Source organism: Geotrypetes seraphini, chromosome 14 (genome assembly GCF_902459505.1).
Source record: "Geotrypetes seraphini chromosome 14, aGeoSer1.1, whole genome shotgun sequence".
NCBI classification, from domain to species: Eukaryota; Metazoa; Chordata; class Amphibia; order Gymnophiona; family Dermophiidae; genus Geotrypetes; species Geotrypetes seraphini.
The window spans coordinates 55,625,987-55,649,482 of NC_047097.1; the positions used below are offsets into that span (position 1 = coordinate 55,625,987).

A 23,496-nucleotide genomic window follows, 5' to 3' on the forward strand; every position below is an offset into this window, starting at 1 on the left:
CGCTGTGTGAGCGGACTGCTGGGCACGATGGACCACTGGTCTGACCCAGCAATGGCAATTCTTATGTTCTTATGTATATTACGGTATGTATGTTAGTCTGTAACCTATTCAGAGTTCTTTGAGGAGCACAGAACAGAAAACAAAATAAATACATAATGTGACACGGACAAGAGGACATGGACAGAAGCTAAGCGGGGACAAGTTCAGGACAAATATCCGGAAGTTCTGCTTCACACAACGAGTGGTGGACACCTGGAATGCTCTCCCAGAAGAGGTAATTGCGGAATCCACCATTCTAGGATTTAAGGGCGAGTTAGATGTGCATCTCCTTATGAGTGGCATAAAGTGACATGGTTAAGGATAAGCTAGACACACATCTCCTTACGAGAAGCTTAGAGTGATGTGAGGACTAAAACTATGCCAGGGTACACCTGGCGGGCCTCCGCGTGTGCGGATCGCCGGACTTGATGGACCTAAGGTCTGTTCCGGATATGGCACTTCTTATGTTCTTAAAGCATCCTCCTGGCTTTGATCATCGCCTTTTCTACCTTCCACTCTGAAATCATCAGACACAATTGCCCCCAAGTCCCTCTCTTCTTCCGCACACAGAAGTACTTCACCTCTTATACTATACTTTTCTGGATTTTTGTAGCCCAAGTGCATGACCCTGCAATTTTATTAGTATGAAATCTTAATTTCCAATTACCAGATCATTCTTCAAGCTTCGGCAGATCCCCACATGTTGGGGAAAAGATTTAGGCACCCAAAATCTTGGCGCTGAGCTCGTATTATATAACGGCAAATACTCAGTGGAATGGCTCCCAGCCAGCTAAGTTCTGTTTTGCCAACTATCCGCCAATATTTATCAGGAGAGAGCTGGCTATCTCCAGCTGAATATTGGGCTCACCAGCTAGCCCAGTGGCCCTCTATGTCACCACTGATTTTTATCGGCTGGCCAGCTCAGGCACGCAGCTGGAGAGACCAGCCTAAAAAGTCAGCTTGGTCAGTTAAGGGCGAGTCGCCAGATACTGTCTCGGCATTGAATATCTGGGATCGCTGTGGCCAGCGGGAGGTAGCCGGGCCTTATGAGTCTAATACAGTTGTTGCCAAATCTGGTCCTGAAGGCGCCCCTGCCAGTCAGGTTTTTAGGAGATCCACAATGATTATTCATAAGAGAGACGTGGAGGGATTTATTAACTGTCTTTTCGTGAAGGGATTCACCCAAAGTGGTTTACACTAAATTGAATAGTAATCAAATACTCTTAAGTATTTTCCCTACATGTCCCGACTTGCTCACAATCTTAATTGTGGTACCTGGGGCAATGGAAGGCCCCTTTGCGACCCCGACCCGACTCACTGACCTGTGGCCGATCAACCTCCGATCCGATTCCAATCTGTGTATGCAAATGAGGGGGAACGACATGTAAAGTAGGCAGGCAGTGATTCACTAAACAAAACCTGGAACACCGACTGGGCTGGCCGTTCAACAAAGAAGCGCTTACGTCCTTTCCGACTGCCCTCTCCTGCTCTATGCCGCCCTGCTCAGTAAAGTCCTGCTCTCTGCCCCAATTCTCCCCGCTCTGCCGCCCTGCTCAGTGCTCTCTGCCCCGACTTGATTCTCCACTGTCTGCCGCCCTGCTAGGTAAAAAACTCCCGCTCTCTGCCCCGACCCGATTCTCTGCTCTCTGCCACCCTGCTCAGCAACTCCTGCTCTCTGCCCCGATTCTCCGCGCTCTGCTGCCCTGCTCAGTGCTCTCTGCCCCAACTTGATTCTCCACTCTCTGCCGCCCTGCTAGGTAAAAAACTCCCGCTCTCTGCCCCAACCCGATTCTCTGCTCTCTGCCACCCTGCTCAGCAACTCCTGCTCTCTGCCCCGATTCTCCGCGCTCTGCTGCCCTGCTCAGTGCTCTCTGCCCCGACTTGATTCTCCACTGTCTGCCGCCCTGCTAGGTAAAAAACTCCCGCTCTCTGCCCTGACCCGATTCTCTGCTCTCTGCCACCCTGCTCAGCAACTCCTGCTCTCTGCCCCGATTCTCCGCGCTCTGCTGCCCTGCTCAGTGCTCTCTGCCCCGACTTGATTCTCCACTGTCTGCCGCCCTGCTAGGTAAAAAACTCCCGCTCTCTGCCCCAACCCGATTCTCTGCTTTCTGCCACCCTGCTCAGCAACTCCTGCTCTCTGCCCCGATTCTCCGCGCTCTGCTGCCCTGCTCAGTGCTCTCTGCCCCAACTTGATTCTCCACTCTCTGCCGCCCTGCTAGGTAAAAAACTCCTGCTCTCTGCCCCGACCTCATTCTCTGCTCTCTGCTCTCTGCCACTCTGCTCAGCAACTCCTACTCTCTGCTCCACAAGTCCAGAATGTCCATAGCGGTATCTTCTACAAGGCCTTCTGTTTCAGCTGCAGAACTAGAAAAAAAACCCCCAGAGAAAAATGCAGGGTCTCAGTGTGTGGATAATGACAATATAAGACAAAAGGAGGGGGGCATTAAGGTTATTATCAAATGGGGAGCCTTTGGCGGGGAGATAGGATGTGCCTATACCGACACACAGATTGAAAGGGTTGCAAATTTGATTTATTTCTTTCTTCAACTTAAGAACTAGGGAATCCAGCAGAGAGAGCAAAACACAATAAGGCTAGCAGAGCCTTTAGGGAGGATGTGACAAAAACCTTATGACCTATTCCAGATGATAAAAATGTGCAAATGGAATGTAACTATGACAAGCCAAGGTACAGAGAGATCCTGTTAAACAGGACCTCGAAAGTAACCACTGGGAAATGCTAAGATGAATATGACCTTCCATAGAAATGTAAGAATTCTAAATAATAAGAGAGGTGAAATAGAATGTTTGATATTCAAGGATGATATGGTTATAAAAGGCATTTAGAAACTTGTTAAAAGGATGATAAGCAATGGGATAGCATGATGTCCTCTGAGTAGAAAGTGTATAGAAATAACAAAATACCGGTAGGTCATTCTATATGTTAAATAAAGTATGAAATAAGGTATACGAGGGGGTGCTGAAATCTTCTCAGCCCAACCAACTTCCTTAATTCTGAGCGTTATTTTGTCACTGTAGCTGAACAGAAAATGTTTTGACATTATGTCAGATCATTGATTGAACCTTGTTATTGTCTTCTTGGTTGGGCTGAGAACGTTTCAGCACCCCCCTACTGCTATTAATTATTTCTAAAGCGCTACCAGACGCATGCAGCGCTGCACAAAATCACAAAGAGTAAGAAAACAGTCCCTGCTTGAAAGAGCTTACAATCTAAACAGGCAAGACAGACAAACAGGATGTCATGGATACAGTTAAGGGGAAAGATTACTCTGATGGCTGGGTTGGAGAGCCGAGGGGAGTACAGGACAATCAAGCCATTGTGACATCACTGATGAGGTTGGCTCTTATTGGTTGGAATGAGGCATTGTGACATCACAATCTCAGCTCTGCTTCCCAAAGACTGAAACTCTTCACACTACTACTACTACTACTATTATTAATTACAGTACTCACCCGATATTCGTGGGGGTTCCGTTCCAGGAACCCCTGCGAATCTCGAAAAACCGCAAATATGGTTTTTCATGGGGGAACCTGAAGAGGGCAGCAGGAGAGCAGCCGGAGCGCCGTGAGTGCAGGAAACCACTCGCAGTACGCTCCAACCGCCTCTTCCTGCACTAAGTCGGGCCTTATCCAATCAGGAGCTGCGTGTCAAAGCAGCCCCTGATTGGATAAGGCCCGACTTAGTGCAGGAAGAGGGAAATCCGGACCCTAGATGTGCTCGAAAGAAGATCTTCATTACTGAGTTGTATTCTGACCTTACATATTGACCTCTGATGGAGGAACTCGCTGAAACAAGGGCCATGTTGGCTCTTTCAGTAAAATTGCTTCCCTGGTGATATGGCACTGCTTTGTTGTTCCACTGGTGGCCTCCTATGCTGTTGTTGCTCCACATTTCTTTGTGTTGCTCTCTTCCCTCTGATCTACATTTCTGTACTACAAATGACAACTATATCAATTGTAACCAAAATTCTTGTGGAAAAAAGCATGTATGCTTAATTGATATCAGTTTCTCATCTACAGTAACCCATTTACATTATTGTTTATTCATATATTAAGTGTTTTCTTAGATGCAGGATCCATATATATGGGCAGAGTTCCACCCAGCGGCGTTTGAGTCTTCATAGCTCTGAATTCCAGAAACATTCCTCACTTGGCGTCTTTCCACACTTAATCCCATTGTTCTCTTTCCTGGCATCGCATGCCCTGGCATGCAGTTCGGGTTGGCACATTCCGTAAAAGGCTAATTTCTCATCAGTCCGTTACAACAGCTCAGCAAAGCGAAGTGCTGTGGGGGGAGGAAAAAGGAGGAGTGGAAAACACGAGGCAGTAAATTTAGGCAGTTCCATGAAAGCCCACCTTCACCCAATGAAAAGCACATTAAAATCTCATTACACAGATAATCTAGGTCAGTGAAAGAAAGCTGCTGAGCAAGCCCGATTCTACAGTCTGTTTCTAAGAAGGGCTCCTGATCATTTTTTTTTCACATTAAGAGTTTGCAGTGTTATTGTAAGAAAGGAATTACAAAATAATTGGGGGGTTTACCAGACATTTTGATTTGTATTTAACTGTTGGGTAGTTTTTGTAATTATTCAGAGTCAGAATATCTACCCCCTCCCCCCCCCCCACTGAGAAAGCGTTTAAGAATAAAATGAACAGAAAAGAACGTGGCATTGGAGCAGACTGGAATCATTGCAGCGATCCCTTGAAGGGAAAGTAAAGAAGACAGCATGGAAGGTGCCATCAAATATACTAGCAGAGTCAGCTTCCCACCGTAGTACTTGGCCAGGAGTAACCGCTAAAGCTACTTACTGTCTGATGCATCACTTACACCAGTGATCTCAAACTTGCGGCCCAGGGGCCACATGTGGCCCACCAGGTACTATTTTGAGGCCTTCGGAATGTTTATCATAATCACAAAAGTAAAATAAAACAGTTTCTTGATCATATGTCTCTTTACCTATAAATGACAATATTATTATTAAGACTTAGCCAATAGGAAAGATTTATAAACTATAAAGAGCTTTACCTCATGCAAAGTTGTCATTTCTTTAATAAGCCATTAACTATTTTTTTCTGAGGCCCTCCAAGTAGAGAATGACACAGTGACAAAATTCATCACCGTTCCCGTTACCGCGGATAACCGCGGGAAACCATCTTCATGTCATTCTTTAAGGAGAGAGGGAAGAATCAGAGTATAAATGGTCACAACCACTGATCCTCAAGCTTTGCTTTGAAGAATGCTGGTGTAGAAGGATCGAGGTTGAAATAGACACTAGAAAATGACATGGGATTATTCCCGCGGTTATCCGCGGGGACGGGAACGGTGATGAATTTTGTCACCGTGTCATTCTCTACCTCCAAGTACCTACAAACCCAAAATGTGGCCCTGCAAAGGGTTTGAGTTGGAGACCACTGACTTACACTATAATTAACAGGGGGGGGGGATGGAGACAGGGACTCTAGGGTTGCATTTTTTTTTTTTGGTCCCACTACTGCTTCATCAGTGTCAGTATAAAGTAGTGATTCCCAAACGGAGCTCCATGAGCCCGTTTCAGGGGGATTTCAAGCAAATAAGTCAGCAGTGTGTTTCAGTCACTGACACTGGCACTCCTGCACATGCTCAGTTCAGCAGCAAATGTTTTACTGAGTATAAAGCCTTTGGTAAAATAAATACAAGGACACAAGGAAATAAATGTGTAGCAGCTTGCGGCACATCCGGCAGGAACAGTTGTTATACAAAAAAAGATACTCCCAAAAAGAGTGACTTCACTTACGCAGGCTTTCACAAAACCGCGGTAGAGGGTTTTTGTTGTTTTTTTTTACCATGGGCTGGTGAGGTAAATGCTACAGCATTCATAGGACTTCTAAGAGCATCGGCGCATTTACCTCGCCAGCCTGAGATAGAAACCGCAGCTTCGTAAAAGGAGTCCTTAGGGTTTTGAAAATGTAGGTGCTACATTTTACAAAACTGGACATCCAGTTAAGGAGCCAAGCAAACCCTAGGCCTTAAGTATGTTCCCCTTAGATTTTAAAATTTTGTAAATATAATTTATGTCCACCGCTTTGACAATTTTTAGGCGGTATATTGAATTTTAAAAAAACTTAGAAACATAATACTGGGGTCCATTGACTAATTTTATTACGTTATAATTAAATTATGATTCTCTTTTGTTTCTGTTAGATTCCTTTACACATCCAGGGAGGGTTGGAGGGTGGGGGGGGGATTTGAATATTTATTGGAAGAATATAATTATATTATATAGATAGTATAATATATAATATAATATCATATTATTGTTTATAACAAGGATAAGAAGGGGCGGAAAATTGTTTAAGGTAATAATTGTGATGATAATAATGCATTTTCATATAGTTTTTCTGATTCTTTCAATTGTATACATTATATAAAGTTTGAAATGTCAATAAAGATTTACAAAAAAAAAAACAACAAAAAAAAACCCAACAACTTAGAAACATAGATGAGCTTATACGACTGCTTTGGAATATTAGGATTGGTCATTTGCGTGGGCATATGCCCCCAGATTCTATAAATGGCGCCTGGGTTTGGGTGCCCAGAATTGTGGGTGATCCTGAGATCCATGCACAAATATCATTTGGACTCGCACATAAATCTGGCTGCACACGATTCTGTAAAGATCCACGCGCAAATCCTCTCACAATCCAAAACGGGGCATGGGTAAGAGGGACGTGGGTAGGTCAGGGCAGAGGTGGCCCTATAATGAGGCCAACTGAGGCGGTGGCCTCGTGCCATACTGTTGTGGGAGCGGCATCTTTGCTGCCTGGCAGCCTCTCTCTGCCGCTCCCCTTCCCGGCATCTAATGCTTTCACCCTTCTCCCTCCCCCAATGGGATGGAACGGGAAGAATGCCGATTGGGGGGGGTGAAGAGTGAAAACGGGAAAGCCTAATAGTTGGGGCAGCCCTTGCCCCACCCCTATTTTGGGTGCTCGGGGGAGGGGTTGCCAGCTCATCTCTTGCCTCAGGCAGCAAATTGCCTTGAGCCCCTCCTGGGTCAGCAACATTCAAAAGAAATTACGCGCAGCTTTATAAAATGTGGGCGTTGCGCGTTCAAGTTGTGTGCCAGGATTTATGCCAGGTTTCAGCTAGTGTAAGTCCTTGCCCCCAAAGCTGGGTGCTGGAATACGTGCTAAGTGCTGTTCTCTAAAGAGTGCTCAGTCTGGAGCACCCTTTATAGAGTAGAGCTGATGGCGAATTTTCCACACTGTCTACTTTTCATCAGTGCTTACTGAATCTGTTCCCCAGTGCACGCTTTCCTTAAAGAGGGTGTGCTCTTTCCCGATAGTGCATGCATGCACGTGTGCAATCGTTTGCGCATGTGTTTGGAAAGAGAGAATGCATTACGTGCAAATGGCATGGACTTTTTAAGGAGGGCATGCACTATATGCGCATACAGCGGCGACGTAATGGTAGGAGGTGCTCAGGGCGGTGGTGCCCTCCCTGCACCCCCGCGCCCTCCTCTCCACTGCCCCGCACCTTCCAAGCCCCACGCTCCACACTTGCGCTCTCCCTCCCCCCATGCCTCCAAATCTTCGCCAGCGCGCATGGCTTCTGCGGCATGGTCCTCGTGCCAGCGTTGGATTTCCCTCTAACGTCACTTCCTGGCCCCCCCCCCCAGCCCGTACCTCTGTAGTATTTTCGCCAGCACGAGCAACTTCTGCCTGTCGCTCATACCAGCCTGGTTCCCCGATCCCTGCACTCTTGAGATTAAAAATAAATTGGTGTTTTCATGAGTAGGATTTGAACTGTGGAACGGCAGTACCTACGAGGGGCCAATGAAAAGTTCTCAGCCCAACCCACAAATTTGGGGCAGTCTCCACATTTTATATTCTGTATTTTTCTGACGAAATGAAAAAAAAGTGGAAAATCGTCGAACTAAGTGTACGGCCCTCGATGGAGACTGCCCCAAACTTGTGGGTTGGGCTGAGAACTTTTCAGTGGCCCCTCGTAGGTACTGCCGTTCCACAGTTCAAACCTTACTCATGAAAACACCAATTTCTGTTTAATCCCAAGAATGCAGGATAGGTAAAATCTGAATAAGCTGTTCTCAGGGTGCACCCGAGGACAGTCTGCTTTGCTCAATAAATTGCTATGGCTTCCTTTCCTTAATAACTGAAATACAAAAGCTAGAATCTTACGGCCTCTTTTACAAAGCCGCACTAGTGGCTGCGCTGCACTAAGGGCCCCGAAGCTCATAGAGATTTAAAGGGCTTCGGGGCTGTTGCCGCGCAGCTTTGTAAAAGAGGCCGTTAATGCAGCTCCTGGAGTGGAAGCCAGTGTAACTTCCAAATGATGGCGAGAGATCTGATCACTAACTTGCAGCTTTTTACCTGTTTTATTTGGGAGATCAGCAAAGAGAAAGTTACAGTGACCGAGGTAGGAGCTGATGAGAACTTAGATGACTAATGTTAACCGTCTACAAGAAAATAATTGGCAAAAATCAATTTCAACTGCTCAAATGTGATCTTGCAAGCATTTAAAATCTAATTTTCAAATTTTAAAGAACAGTCCCAGATAAAGCCTATTATCTGATATTAAGCAAGGCAGCAACCGCTAAAATTAACTTTAGGACGTCTACGAGTATTTTTACTGTTTTGGTGGGCCTGGTTTATCCAGCTAGGTTTAATCAGTAACACAGCACTGCCAGGGAATGTGGTGATTGTTCCCGCTAAGCTGCGCTGGCCTGTGCTCGCGCACAAAATATTACATCGCAACGCACAAGTTTCTCTTCACAGCGCACACACGCGTCGCAAAGGTAAGGGGAGGTAAGGTAAGGGGACGCATTGGGGGGATTGCACTTCCCCACAATTGCCATGCTTCGGTTCCTCTTCTTCCTTCCTTCCTCCCCCCCCCCCCCCCCCCCGCGGGACCCTGCGGCACCATCAACTCTTACTCCCTCTAATGTCGGCCCTGCAGCTCCAGACTTCCTCGCACCTTCTCCCCTCCCCCTTTGGATCGCTATTATTTTAAATGTTATAGCCGCGGAGCTGTATCCATCAGTGGAGATGTCTAACCTCGGCCTGCCCCGGAACTCTTACTGCAACAGTGACTTCCTGTTCCTGCCTAGACGGGCGGCTGCTGCAGTAAGAGTTCCGGGGCAGGCCGAGGTTAGACATCTCCACTGATGGATATAGCTCCGCGGCTATAACATTTAAAATAATAGCGATCCAAAGGGGGAGGGGAGAAGGTGCGAGGAAGTCTGGAGCTGCAGGGCCGACATTAGAGGGAGTAAGAGTTGATGGTGCCGCAGGGTCCCGCGGGGGGGGGGGGGGGGGGGAGGAAGGAAGGAAGAAGAGGAACCGAAGCATGGCAATTGTGGGGAAGTGCAGAGCTGCAGGGAAGAGTGTTGCGGTACCCAGCTGGAGGGAGAAGGAAGATGAGGGAGGGAATTAAAGGAGATGCCAGGGCTTGGAGCGTAGGAGGAAGGTATGCCAGTCTAAGGGAAAAGGAAGGGGGAGATGTGAGAGCATGGAGGGGGAGCGAAAGATGGAAGAAAAGGAAAGGAGAGAGATGCCAGAGAATCAGGGAAGGGGAGATACCAGACTATGAGGAGAGGTGTGGGAGAGGGAAGGCGAGGAGAGAGATGCCAGACCAATGGGGTGAAAGGAGAGATGGAAGGGGGAGGCATACAGTTTCTGGAAGGGGCATAGAAGGAGAGAAGATGCCATATAGGGGAAGAGAGACGGCAGACAGTGGATGGAAGGAAGAGAGTTACAAGAAGATGAGGAAAGGAGAAACCACAGAAGACAAAGGTAGAAAAAAATTTCTATTTATTTATTGCTTTAGGAGACATGTGTCACTGTTTCTGTGAAGCATTGTATGCAGAGTCCAGCTTCTTGCTGGTTCAATTTAACCTTTGTCTATGTATTTTTATTTTATCCCCCCTTTTACAAAACTGTGAAGCGTTTTTAGCACCAGCCTTGGTGGTAGCAGCTCTGATGCTCAGAATTTTATGAGCATCAGAGCTGTTACCTCCGTAGCTAAAATCCACACTACAGTTTTGTAAAAGAGGGAGGGGTTAGTTTGTGATTACATATTCCTTACTAGGCGAAGGTGTTTTCTGTGTTCTGTGTGTTCGAAAGACATGGTTTTCTGTTAGGATTGACGGTGTAGGATTGATCTGTGCTGGTCTGGCTTGTTTAGTTTTACAATGGGTGTATTGATGTACTGCTCACTGCAATATGTAAGATGCTGCCTTTTCCTAGGTACTCATGTGTGACGTGTGGCTTGTTACTAAAAATCACGTTTTTCGTACAGATGGGGGGGGGGGTGCCAAAAAATGATGGGCCCCGGGTGTTACATATGCTAGGTACACCACTGCATTATGTAAAGATACCAGAAAGCTGGCGAAGCAAAAACTTTAAGTAAATTGTTATTCTTCTAAGTTTTGAGTATTTAACCCTCCCACAATCTCATGGGCACTCGTTTCAAGTTTCAAGTTTATTGAGATTTTGATTTAAACGCAATATCAAATATTTTCAATGTGTATAACAAAAATAAATTTTGGGAAATAAATAAAACCATTTGAACAATAAACATACAAACATATCCATAGATGATTAAAATTACATAAGGAGTACAAGGATAAACTACATTTGTTTAAAAATGCGTCCTCTGCGCCTGCTCATAAATTTGTGGAGTATGTAATTTGTCGCTCATGCATATTTTTTTTTGCACACACCTCATCAATCCTTAGAGGGAACACTGGTTGAAAGCAGTTAGACTAGCAGTGTATAAAAAGGTTTGGATAATTTCAAGTCCATAAACCATTGTTAAGATGGATTTGGGAAAGTCCACTGCTTATTTCTAGGATAAGCAGCATAAAATCTGTTTTACTCTTGTGAGATCTTGTCAGGCGCTTGTGACCTGGATTGGCCGGTTCATAGTCTTAAGCGCCCGCCGACAAACGAGCGCTGACAATTCAGCGCAAGACTTCAGCACGCCACAGGAAAACCTTCTTTTAAAGGGCTCCGACGGGGGTGTTGGTGGGGAACCCCCCCCCACACACACACACACACTTAATAGGGATTGCGCTGGTGTTGGGGGGGGTTTGGGGGGTTGTAACCCCATATTATACTGGAAACTTAACTTTAAGTTAAGTTTCCAGTATAATGAGGGGGGTAACACCCCCCCACCCCCAACACGGCAGCACGAGGCAGCGCGATCCCTATTAAGTACACCCCCGTCAGAGCCCTTTAAAAGAAGGTTTTCCTGCGGCGCGCTGAAGTCTTGCACTGAATTGTCGGCGAGCGTTTGTCTCGCGCGCTTTTGTCCCGTCACCGGATTGGCCACAGTTGGAAGCAGGATACTGGGCTTGATGGACCTTTCATCTATCCTAGAATGGTAACTCATGTTGTTATCCATGCCCCCCAGAATTCCCTAAGAACTGCCCTAAGATAATTGGATAAATTTTGGACAGCCAGCAAGTTGGTTCTGCAAAATGTATGCAGTTGGTGTGAAGAGTTAAGAGGACACGGGCGTACTTGGTTTTCTAATCTAAAAACCTGGGAAGGGGGGGAAGGAGTTGCACATGATTTGTTTCTGTTTATCCAGCTAGAAGAAACTCACAAACGTTGGTTTGCCTTTCTTGAAGCAAAGCTTGGGTTAGCTTCGAGTAGGCCATATAATTGCATGACATCTGTGTAGACCACATCGTAAACCATGATTTTTGATCATTTCCCTACTGGCGGCAAGTCAGTACTGAGGAACATTCACACTAGTATGAAGTGCTCCAGTTCTTGAAGCAAGATTCCTCCAGGCTGAATTGCTATAATCTCACTTGGATTGAATCTAAGGTACTGTTTTACAAGTCTGTCTCACTTAGACTAATGATGAACTCCTCCTGCCTGAGGGTGGCAAAAACAGATGAGAGATTGACGTTGCTAAATCTCCTTAGCTTAAAATACCAAACTGTAACTCATCCACCCATGCCAATAGAAGCTGATTAATGGGGTTCTAGCAAGCAGTATTGTTGAGAAGATAAGAATAAGGTATTATGTCAAAATGCTTAAATAAAAGTAAAAATAAATACTGTATATATTCTAATACTTAAGTAAAAGAACAGAGAAAAACACTGAAAAAATTTACTAAAGTGAAAGTAATTACCTAATATAATACTTTTTGAGTAATAAGTAAAAGTACCCTAACTACAATGAAAGCAACTATTGATAATATTATTTTTTAAAAAATTTATTTATGATTCAATTTAAATATTCTTCTTCACCCAGAGGGTGGTGGATACATGGAACGCGCTTCCAGAGGCTGTGATAGGCAGGAGCACGTTACAGGGCTTCAAAGAAGGGTTGGATAGGTTCCTAGAGGACAAAGGGATTGAAGGGTACAGATAGGAGTAGAGGTAGGTTATAGGGATAGGAGCAAGAGGTAAATAGGGACCACTGCTCAGGCAATGGGCCTGATGGGCCGCCACGGGAGCAGACCGCTGGGCAGGATGGATCTCTGGTCTGTCTCAGCGGAGGCAACTTCTTATGTTCTTATTACATCCAAACACAACTTGAATATTCAGGAAATAAGATAATATCCTTTACATAAGGAAATTAGTTCAAGAATATACCCCTCCTTTTATAAAACCGTAGTGCGGTTTTTAGCACCAGCCGGCACTAAAAACCATGCTACGGTTTTATAAAAGGGGGGGGGGGGAATAATTACAAATACTTTAGCCTACAATAATAGTAAGGAGAAACAGGAAATTAATAAACTATAAAGAAAAAAATGTCACATCTAAGTAGAGTTACACCGAGACCGTCAACAGCTGGTTACGGAACTCTTCTACTGGGCATCTCTCTCCAGCTGACAAGAATTCTAAGAGTTGTTTAGGGTCAAAGAACGAACAGACACATCGTAACTCAATGTTTAGCACTATGAGGCCGAACTTGTGGAATGGTCTTCCTTTGCCTCTGTTCCGGACCTTCAGTCCCACTATTCAAGATTGCTCTAAAGACATAACTTGTTTCAGAGATCTTTTACTGTGGAGTTTTACCCATCTGGCCAGTGTTGACTAGTAGTTGTAGATTGCTGGGGGCATGGGGACACATAAGGCAGAGAATCTTTGTTTCTTCTACTTTCCTATTAGATATTTCATGACTATGGAGCTCATTTTCAAAAGAAAAAAAAAAAATCCATCCAATAAATAGCATAAAGTGGCATTTGGACCTTTGATTTGCAAAAACGTCCACATTGTCATTTTTGAAAACACATTTTTGGACGGTTTCTGTGCTGTTTGTCTGACGCGCATCTAAATCTCAGAGGGATATGTTTTGGGCAGGGTTAGAGCAGGCTTACGATTTGGACATTTTTCTGCAATAATGGAAACATTGCAGAAAATGGCCAGGGCAAACCTCGGGGTTGCTGCTCACGTCGGGAATGTTAATGAGGTACGGGGCAGGAGGTGAGGGCGGGGGAAGGACGCCTCTCGCCCTCGCAACTCCACTGCTGTGGACTGCAGAGACAGGGACCCAGGCCCATATCAAGTTTCAAGTTTATTAAAATGTTATTATCCCGCCTTCTCAAAATTTCAAAGTAGCTTACATTCATAATACATCTGAGTGGGGTAAAAACAATTAAGATGAAATAACAAAAAGACATCAAATTTTAAACCATCAAAGTTTTCACTAAAAAACCCAGCTAAAATTTAAAACAGACGAATAGACTGGCAAAAAAGGAAGGGGAAGAACTACAATATATTTTTGAACGGAAAGAACAAAAATGGAAAAAAAAAACAAAAGGTTAGGTGGACACTGAAGTTTTTCCCCTGAGCAGAAAGGCTGGTCAGAAGAAAATTCTGATACAGTGTTCCCCCGCTAATTCGCGGTTCGCAAATCGTGAACTCGCTCATCCGCGGTCTGCTCCGACCGCCTCTTCCTGTAGTAAAGTCAGGCTACACCAATCAGGAGCTGCATGTCAAAGCAGCTCCTGGTTGGTGTAGCCCGACTTTACTACAGGAAGAGGCGGTCGGAGCAGACCGCGAGTGACTTTCTTCACCCGCCAGCGCTCCAGCTGCCCTCTCCTGCCTTCCCTGCCTTTTGACAGGCGAAAAATCGCATTCACGGTTTTTCAAAATTCACGGGGGTTCCTAGAATGGAACCCCCATGAATTTCAGGGGAGTACTGTATTTGGTTAAAAGAGAGCATCCTTAAAAGGACAGTTGCACTGCAAAAGCTCTTTGAAAAGCATAGTTTTTAGGCTGGATTTAAATTTGTCTAATAAATTAATTTCTCGTGTATAAGCTGGTAGAAAGTGTGAGACCACCAAACACCTGCAGGCATATAGGGCTATTGAGGAGGTACGAGTGGGTACAGTAGGTCGTGTGCAAGTTTGAGAGAGTTATGGTGAGAGTTGAACCTTGGACCGTTTATTTAAGGAGAGTGCGAGGGGGGCGGTCCGCCCTGAGCACCATGTTGGGGGTGTCGGCACTCCTCCTCTTCACCACCCCCTCTGCCTCTTCCCACAGCCTACCACGCACCCGCGCGCCCCACCCTTCCCTTCCCCCGTACTTCTAGTTGTTAACCGCCGCGAGCTGCAGCTTCAACAAGTTCCTCACAACTGCATCAGCTCTTCCACCGACATCGCTTCCGGGGGCAGCACGTAGGAAGTGACGTTAGAGGGAGAGCCGCTGGGGTCATGAGGAGCACGTTGAACTTGTTCCTCGTGCCAGTAGTGGTACAGGAGGAAGGGAGGGGGGTCGCGCAGCAGGGGGGATCGGGGAAGGAGCAGGGGGCGGAGGAGGGGTGCCTCTCACCCTCTGCTAAACCATCGACTGCAGTGCCCCCTAGGGTGTCCCCCTGCTCTATTGGGATGCCTGTGTGGATAGTCTGATAAGAATGCTGGCTTCTCCTACATCCCAATGGTTGGTTGGTTGTTTTTTTTTGTGCATTTGGACATTTCCCCCCCCCCCAAAAAAAAAAAAAATGGATTTTCTCTATAGGATTTTGGAACATTTTTCCCCAAAACATCCAAAATAAGATTTAGACATTATATTGAAAATGTCCCTCTATGTGATTTCATTGTTATTATATGCCACTATGATGGTGTGACCTTAAGTGGCCAATCAGATTGAACCTTGGATAGTACAATAGCGAAAACCATGGAAGATGTGAAGACAGCGTGAGTAAAAGCACGGATGACTCTTCAAGTTTGTGTGGCTTTCAGGACCTATTATTTTGCTGTCACCATTGCTGCTCTTTTCTGACCCTCTCCCTCCAAGGAAGCCGCAGGACAAGACAACCACCTAATCTACATATGGCATAAACTGGTCCTTTTTATAGTATCAGTGCATTGTTATTCAGTGCAAAACAAAGTCTAATTTCAGAGCTAATGAAGTAATATTTCCAATACAACCTAAAAACCAATGTTAGCTGTGACATTATCAGCAGGGTATACACAAGTTCAATTATATAGTCAGTGTTTCTCAACTCGGTTCTTGCCAGTCAGGTTCTCAGGATATCCACAATGAATATGCATAAATTTGATTTGCATACACTGCCTCCGTTATATGCAGATTTCTTTCATGCATATTCATTGTGGCTATCCTGAAAACAAGTGATGGGTCAAAAACGCGCGAGACAAAGCTGCACAGGCAATGGAGCGCTGACAATCGTGCGCAGGACGTCTGTGCGCTGGACTTCTGCGCGCTGGATTTAAATGGTATTTTAAAGCACTCCGAGGGGGGTTGGAGTGGTGGAGAACCCCCCCCCCACACACACTCTTTACTTAGAACTGTTGGTGCTCCCGTTGGGGGGGACCCCCATTATAGAGGAAACTAATTTTTCCATAAAAAACAGGGATAAAGGCTCTTTCCTCTATAATGGGGTGTTACCCCCAACACCCCCCACAATGGGAGCGCCAACAGTCAACCCTCCCCCTTGGAGCACTTTAAAATACTGTTTAAATCCAGCACATAGATGTCCTGCGCGCGATTGTTGACGCTCCGTTGTCCGCGCGGCTTTGTCTCATGCGGTTTCGTCTATGTACCTGAAAACCTGACTGGCAAGGGGTAGTCCAGGATCGAGTTGAGAAACACTGATATTGATAAAAGCTGGAAGCTAGTTGAAAATTAGAAGGTGGTAGGAAAAAGGTAATAAGATCAGATAATGATATGGGAAATGGTGGGGTGAGGGAGAAGAATGACTGATTGATTTTATGAGAGCATTATTTCTTTTACTCATCGTTTTCTCTTCCACAGGTGGTTGGCCAGATCGATAAACTGACCTCAGACTTTGATTTTGAACTGGAGCCAGATGATTGGACAACAGCAACCGTGAGCAGTACATCTAGCAGCGAGAAGGGAGGTGGATTATTTGACCTTGGCCATTTGGATTTCATGACCCCGGACATCCTCTCCGACAGCTGGGAATTCTGCTCTTTCTTGGAGGCCTCTACTCCATCCGACTCAGGCGACGGGTCAGACCAGCAAGGCCGGCAAGCCGACTACAGGCTGATGAATGGAGGGGTCATCCCCAATGGACCTTGCGTGGAGACCCCTGACTCATCGAGTGAGGAGACGCTCAGCTCCATTCCCAATCACAAACCGCATCAAAGGACATCGGGTACCAGGGAGCGGGTACGTTTCAGCGACAAAGTGCTCTACCATGCCTTGTGCTGCGACGATGATGAGGATGAGGACCAAGAGCATGGAGGCAATAGTGGCACAGGGGAGGACACTCCGCAGGGCACCCATGAGAAACTCAATATTGCGGCACTGAAACTACCCATGGCTAGTTCCAAACTGCGACCAGCGCCTACTTCCAAGCCGGTCCTGGCCACAAGTGGGATGAACTATGTTAACCCCGTACCGAAGCGAAAGCTCATGAGGAACACCAGTACACAAACAGTATCTGATAAAAGCACCCAGACATTGCTGCCCTATATCTCTGCCAAACAGAAAGTCAAAGACAAAAACTGAGGACCAAATACAATAAAATAAAATTTTAAAAAAATTCTAAAGAGACAATATCTTAAATGGCCCACTGGGCATAAAAAAAAAAAGCATATATTTAAACAAATCAATAATTAAAAAAAAAGAATGGTGATAATGTTTAACTACCTATCGTCACTTTGAGGCTCAGGGAATTTTATCTGTTTTATTGAATGGAAGATTTCAACATAAATAAAAGTTATGAAAGAAAATGAAATATGCGGATCTAGAAGACAGCTTGAGGGTGTTTCCTAGAGGTCAACTCATCAGGGAAGGATTTTTAGATATTTCCCTCCAAATTTTATAAAATGCCACCTAAAGTTAGGCACCTAGGTTGGCGTACCTAGCCAATTTAGGCACATAAGGTAACCCCCCCACCCCCGCTCCCATTTATGAAGCCATGTTAGACTTTTTTTTATCGACGGCTGTGGCATTGGAATTCTATGAGCGTCGGAGCAAATACTGCTGCAGCCGGTGATTTAAAAAAAAAAAGCCATGACTTTGTAATAAGTGGGGTTAATTGATCAATAGGCCTAATCGGTGCCGATAATTGGCACTTAACACCTCATAATTGCTGTTAATTGGACTTAATTGAAAGTTAGGTGCCTAACTTGGAAAAACGAAATTCTATAAAAAGCGGGTGCCTAGTCCAAAGTGCCTCCCTAAAAATGTGCGTGGTTAGGGGCAGATCGTGGGCGTGTTTTTGACTTAGGCGCACACTTTTAGGCTAAGAAAATTCTGGCATAAATAGGGTGCACCTAAAGTTAAGCTGCACTAAATGTGATTCTACACAGTGCACTCAGTGGCGTAGCGAGGGTGAGAGGTGCCCCTCCCCCACCCTCTTCTCCACCCCCCCACCCCCAATCATGCACCCCTTTCCTACCCGTACCTCTCTTAATTTCCCTGGCGCAAGCAGCACGGGGCCCGGAAGTGATGTCAGAAGGAGAGCTGATGCAGGCTTGAGTAGCAGGTTGAAGTTGCTGCTCGTGCCAGCAGAGATAGAGATATGGTGAAGAGGAAGTGAAGGAGCGCACACGGCAGGGGGAAGAATGGGAAGGAGCAGGGGGTGGGGAGGAGGATAGGCACCACTGCCCCCCCCCCTTACTATGCCACTGAATGCACCTAACTTTTATAGAATCGCACTTAGTGCTGCACTAATCAATGCCAATTTTTTTAGGAAGACTATATAGAATAGTAGCCATCTTGAATTACCGTATATACTCAAATATAAACCAAGGTAACCTTTTCTCACCCCCATAAAGGAGGAATAAAGGTTGACTGGAATATAAACCGGGGTGGGGGTGTAATATTTAAATGCATTGCCCTGTCAGGCTCTGCACCCTGTTCCCCCCTCCCTCGCTGCTCTACCAGGCTCTGCATCTAGCCCCCTCCCATGCCAATCTCTGTTGTGGTTCACTGCTGGACCACTAGGGATACTAAAGGTATGTGGGGGAGGCGAGAGAGAGGTAAAATTTCTTATAATCGGCTAGGACAGGAGGCAGGAGGGATCTATCCTGTCCCAGTCACCACTGGACCACCAGGTCGCACAACAGGCTCGGCAGAGGCCTGCAATAGGTTTGGGAGGAGGGCGGGTCACCGCTGACCCGAATATAAACTGAGACCCCCATTTTTGGGCCATTTTGAGCCCAGTAACCTCGGTTTATATTCAAGTATATATGGTATATAATGAAATACTTATATTATTAGCATTGGTCACTTTATAACAGTTAAGAATCACCTGTTTTGGGTAAGAGAGAAAAAGGGGTTGTAGAAGGCGTATATGTGGAATAAGACAATGAAATCAGTAGGGAGCCACCCTGAATCCAGTTCGTGAGCTAGCTAAAGTTATAATTTTCTATCTTTTATCCCAATAATTCTTATTATCCCCCTCCTTTACAAAGCCACGCTAAGAGCTTGGACGCTTGGTGCTAAAAATGCTAGCTTGGCTTTGTAAAGCAGGGGGTATATTAGGAAAAGTGGAACTAGACTATCAGCATTACACAATGCTATGCACCATGTTGATCTTGCAAAGGCCTCTGGGAAAATATTTATAGGCACCTCTTTTCAAGTAGGAATGATTTCCTTTGAAGACCCAGGCCTTGGAATTCTGGGTGCCCAGTCCTCTTTTGACATTAAGTGTGTTGCTCTTCTGGTCTAGCATGCGAATAACCAGCAAAAGATTGGAGCCAGGTCCTCTAACATGTAAATCACTAGGCAAATGCTATGGAAACCTATACTAATAGGTATCAAAATCGTAGGGTCAAAAATACAAAATATAACAATCCACCTACAAGCACAAAAATCCAACACCATCAGAAAGAGGGAGAAAAAAACATTTCACAACCATATAATAATAATAATAATCTTCAGGGGGGAAGGATATCAGACTGTCTTGAACAACCAGACCATTGGATCTCTTATAATGCCCAGTTATTTCAAATCCCAATCTAATTTCATAGCTTGTAATCACTGTCAGAAAAAGCATCTCGGTACTCTGGAAACTCCGCACCATAAAAAAATACTTTGACGACACCTCATTCCGCCTATTAGTACAATCCTCCATTCTCAGCATACTGGATTACTGCAACATCATTTACTTGAGCTCTACGAAGAAAACCATCAGGAGACTAAAAATGATCCAGAACACCGCCGTCCGCCTCATATTCGGCCTGAACAAATGGGACACATCACCCCTTACTACCATAAGCTTCATTGGCTGCCATTCAAATCCAGAGTCCTATTCAAGTTCGCCTGCTTCGGTTACAAAACAGTATTTGGACTATCGCCAAACTACATCAACCCCCACTTCATTCTGAATTACACCAATAAGAACTCCCGCAGAATTCATCTGTTCGCCTTCCCCTCCCTAAAACTATGTCATCTCAAAAGATTCCTTGACAAAACCTTCGCCTTCCAGGCGGCTAAGCTGAACCCATGGCTAGCCCAAATTGTGCTCGAAGCCCCCACCTACCTCGACTTCAGAAAATTACTCAAAACTCACCTATTCCACGAACAGGACCCCTAATACCCCCCTACCTCAATGAACTGAAACCACCTATCCCCTCACACTGTTTCTTCCCCCTCCCCCTTCCCCTTACGACTCTCTTCTCCCTATCCTTTTAACAACAACCACATCGTTGCCTGTAACTTTGATAAATTGATGTGATTCCGTTTGTAATCTCTGATCTTTGGTTAATTGATGTAAACCGCCTAGAACTCCCTGGGTATGGCAGTATACTAGAATAAAAGTTATTATTATTATTATTATCCTTCCCCCTTGCACGTAATTTCCACAAAAAGTATGTCCACAAGAACGGACACTTCACTTCAATAACTAAATAGCAGTCCAACAAGTGGCATTCACTTATCTGTCTCATCAAGACTCCAGCGCTGGTCAAGATCAATTTCTCCCGACGCTCTGCATTATAATCAGAGAGCGTTTCAATCAGCCTGACCTGCCTCAGGGGATTCCCTGTTGACGCCATTTTGAAAAACAAACTCTCTTCAACACCAACAAAAAGGCTTTCATCATCAGGAATCAGACCAGGGGGTCAGAGCTGCTTGCAATACTTCCCAGAGGCCTTTGCCAAGCTAACTTATTGGACAGCACTGTGTGATGCTGACATAAGACTGCAATCTCAAAGGGGCCTCTTTACTAGACCAAGCACTGAAGTTAATGAAGCATTAAGACTATTGCCAAACATGTTAAAGCATTGTGTGTGGTAGTTTACCTCTTAGCACGCATTAATGACATGATCTTAATTTTTTTTACATATATATTTTGGGGAGAGAGCATAACATGGGCAAGGAATTGGCATGGAAGCATTATCTAGCTAGTTTACTCTGTTGAGCACATGCTAACTTCGTAATATAGACTTACCCACACACCCCTTTTTTTTTTTTAACAAAGGCACGGTAGCAGCTGCTACGTGGCAAACGCTCTGACGCCCATTGAATCCCTATGGTCATCGGAGCGATTACCGTGGCCCACTGCAATAATCGCCTTTCTAAAAAGAGGCCTTAATATGGGAGCAATTAGTGTCTCCTAAATAGGAGGCAGAAGTGTTTCCGTATTAATATTTTTGTTTTTCCAGATAACCATATTAATGTGACTATAGCACGTGACCTGAAAACCAAAAACTAGAAAACTGCCAAAAACAGGGGCCATCCAGGGGTGGACTGGGAGCCCACCCCCTTCCCTGTGTATGCAAGCTAAAAGTACCTTGGCTAGCAGGGATGCCAAACCCTGCCAGTAAGTTCCCGAGCTGCTCCCCTCTTCCCAGCTCTGATTCTTGAACATAGAAGTCAGCGATGTGTCTCCAGCTTCTGCCAGGACTTATGGGGCATGCTCAGTTTGCAAGAAATCCCGGAGGCAGCTGGAGGCATGCATGCCGCCAACCTCTACACTCAAGAATCAGCACCAGGAGAAGGGGAGTGGCTTGGGAATTTGGCCGACGGGGCTTTGGTATCCCCGCCAACCATTTAATGGGGTGCTGCAGTTCTAGAGTGGGCTCGAGTCACCCCCCTCCCCACGGGTACATCACTGGCCTAAAATACTGCCACGTCAGCAACAGGCTTACTGAGCGGGAAAGTCTCACATTAAAGACATGCTAAACCCAGTCCCTATTGCAGTTTGGTAAAGGGGCCCCATACAATGCAGTGACAATCTGTATTGGAAAGTAAAACAATCACAGGATGTCTGGAGTTGGGATGTGCAGAGGCAAAACACTTCTGGCGCATTTTCAGATTTTTCCACAATTTTTAAGGAATTGCTTTTGCTCATTTTAGACGTTGTTTTAATACAAATTTTTAACACATAAAAATCAATTGTATGCATGTTAATTCATAGATTAACTTGGGTTAAATCAATTTTTGTATGCACTATGGGGTCCTTTTACTAAGCTGTGGTAATCCCTAATGAGGGTTTACTAAAGGTTAAAAACCTCCACAGCAGGTAATGCTCAGGCAAACCACAGTAGGTTTAGCAATTGCACGCGTTTCCCATGCGCTGAAATGGAAACAATATTTTTTAGCTGGGGACATGTTTGGGGGAGGGGGTCGGAGAGTAAGCATGTCCAGCGCTAATCGGTTAGTGTAGCTACATTGCCGTGCACTGATTAGCGTATGAGCTCTCACCGCTGGTAAACAATTAAGGGCGTCTGCAGTAATGGCCACAGGCTAATGGGGAAACTAGCATGTGGCCATTAATAGTTAAAAATGGAAAAGGCGGCCATTTTACAGCCATGCTAAAAGTGTCCTCAGTGTGCAAGAAACCCACATGCTAGTCGTAGCGCGCGCGCTACCTTTTAGCGCAGCGAAGTAAAAGGGCCCCTGTATTTTTTTTTTTTTAAGGTGTGTTAATGATGCAAATGCATGCTAATCAATGCACATTCCTCATCTGGACAAAGTGCTGGGTTTTGAAAAGCCATCCGGATGCCCGGACATGTCCTCCAAAACAGTGTTCTTCAACCGCCGGTCCGTGGACCAGTGCCGGTCCACAGGGCCAGCACGTGCATCAGGCCCAAAACAGTGTTCTTCAACCGCCGGTCCACGGTGCGATCGATGCGGCGTTATCTTTGAGCTAGATCCCTCTTCCTAACTGATTCAGTGCAGAAAGCCACAGGCAGTGGCTCCTACGGGTATCCTGCGCCTGAACCGGACGCCTTCTCTCTGACGTTGCAATGTCTGATGAGGCACGGGACGTGCAAGGTGCAATTAGTACTATTAAGGGGGCGGGGTCTGGGGTGGAGATTGGTAGAGATGGGCGGGGTCTGGCTCACGACTTAGCCCCGTGTTCTTCAACCGCCGGTCCACGGACCGATGCCGGTCCACAGAACAATTCTTTTATTTCTGCCGGTCCATAGGTGTAAAAAGGTTGAAAAACACTGCTCTAAAAGAGGACATGATTGTCCGGGTAAATCCTGACATCTGGTAACCCTACAAATTAGGGCTTAGTGCACCACAGATTATTTTTTTTGGGGGGGGGAGATTAACATCCAAGTGATCTGAAATAAAAAATATATATCTATTTTGCTAGGTTTCTAGGCAGACTCTTTTGTTGCTCATTTCTGCAGGTACTTAAATGGAAACAAGACAAGCTCCTCTTCATTTCTGCTGTACCCCTGGCAAGAAATCAAACATGGTCACCAGCACTGAATCTCCTTTAGGGATGCTTTTTCCTGAGCAGGGCTACTTACCACAGCCGCTTCTTAGAGGGTGACACAGCACTGATGACACTGGTCTGGCAGTGTGGGGTGACCTCAATGTGTCACTGTCCAGGAGAAGCTATGTGGAAGATAAATAACCGATTTCACTTTCCAGTGCTCTCAATCTGGCACATCTCACATTCCCTAGCATTATAAATGCAGCATTATCCCATTAAAAAAAAAAAGCAAGAAAGAAATTGGCCATCTGTTCTATAGTGCAATGATAAAACAGCTGTCCTTACAGTAAGGGAATCCGAGGAAAATAT

General features: G+C 45.4%; 1 protein-coding gene across 1 annotated transcript in view; it reads left to right on the forward strand.

Annotated features, from left to right (window-relative positions):
- Positions 1 to 17,330, forward strand: part of INSYN1 (inhibitory synaptic factor 1) — a 117,938-nt gene extending 100,608 nt beyond the window's left edge. The window contains exon 2 of the mRNA XM_033919807.1: positions 16,293 to 17,330. Within this exon, the coding sequence (XP_033775698.1) occupies positions 16,293 to 17,012 (720 nt within the window). The 3' untranslated portion in view covers positions 17,013 to 17,330. The remainder of the gene's footprint in view (positions 1 to 16,292) is intronic.
- Positions 17,331 to 23,496: the final 6,166 nt, after the last annotated feature.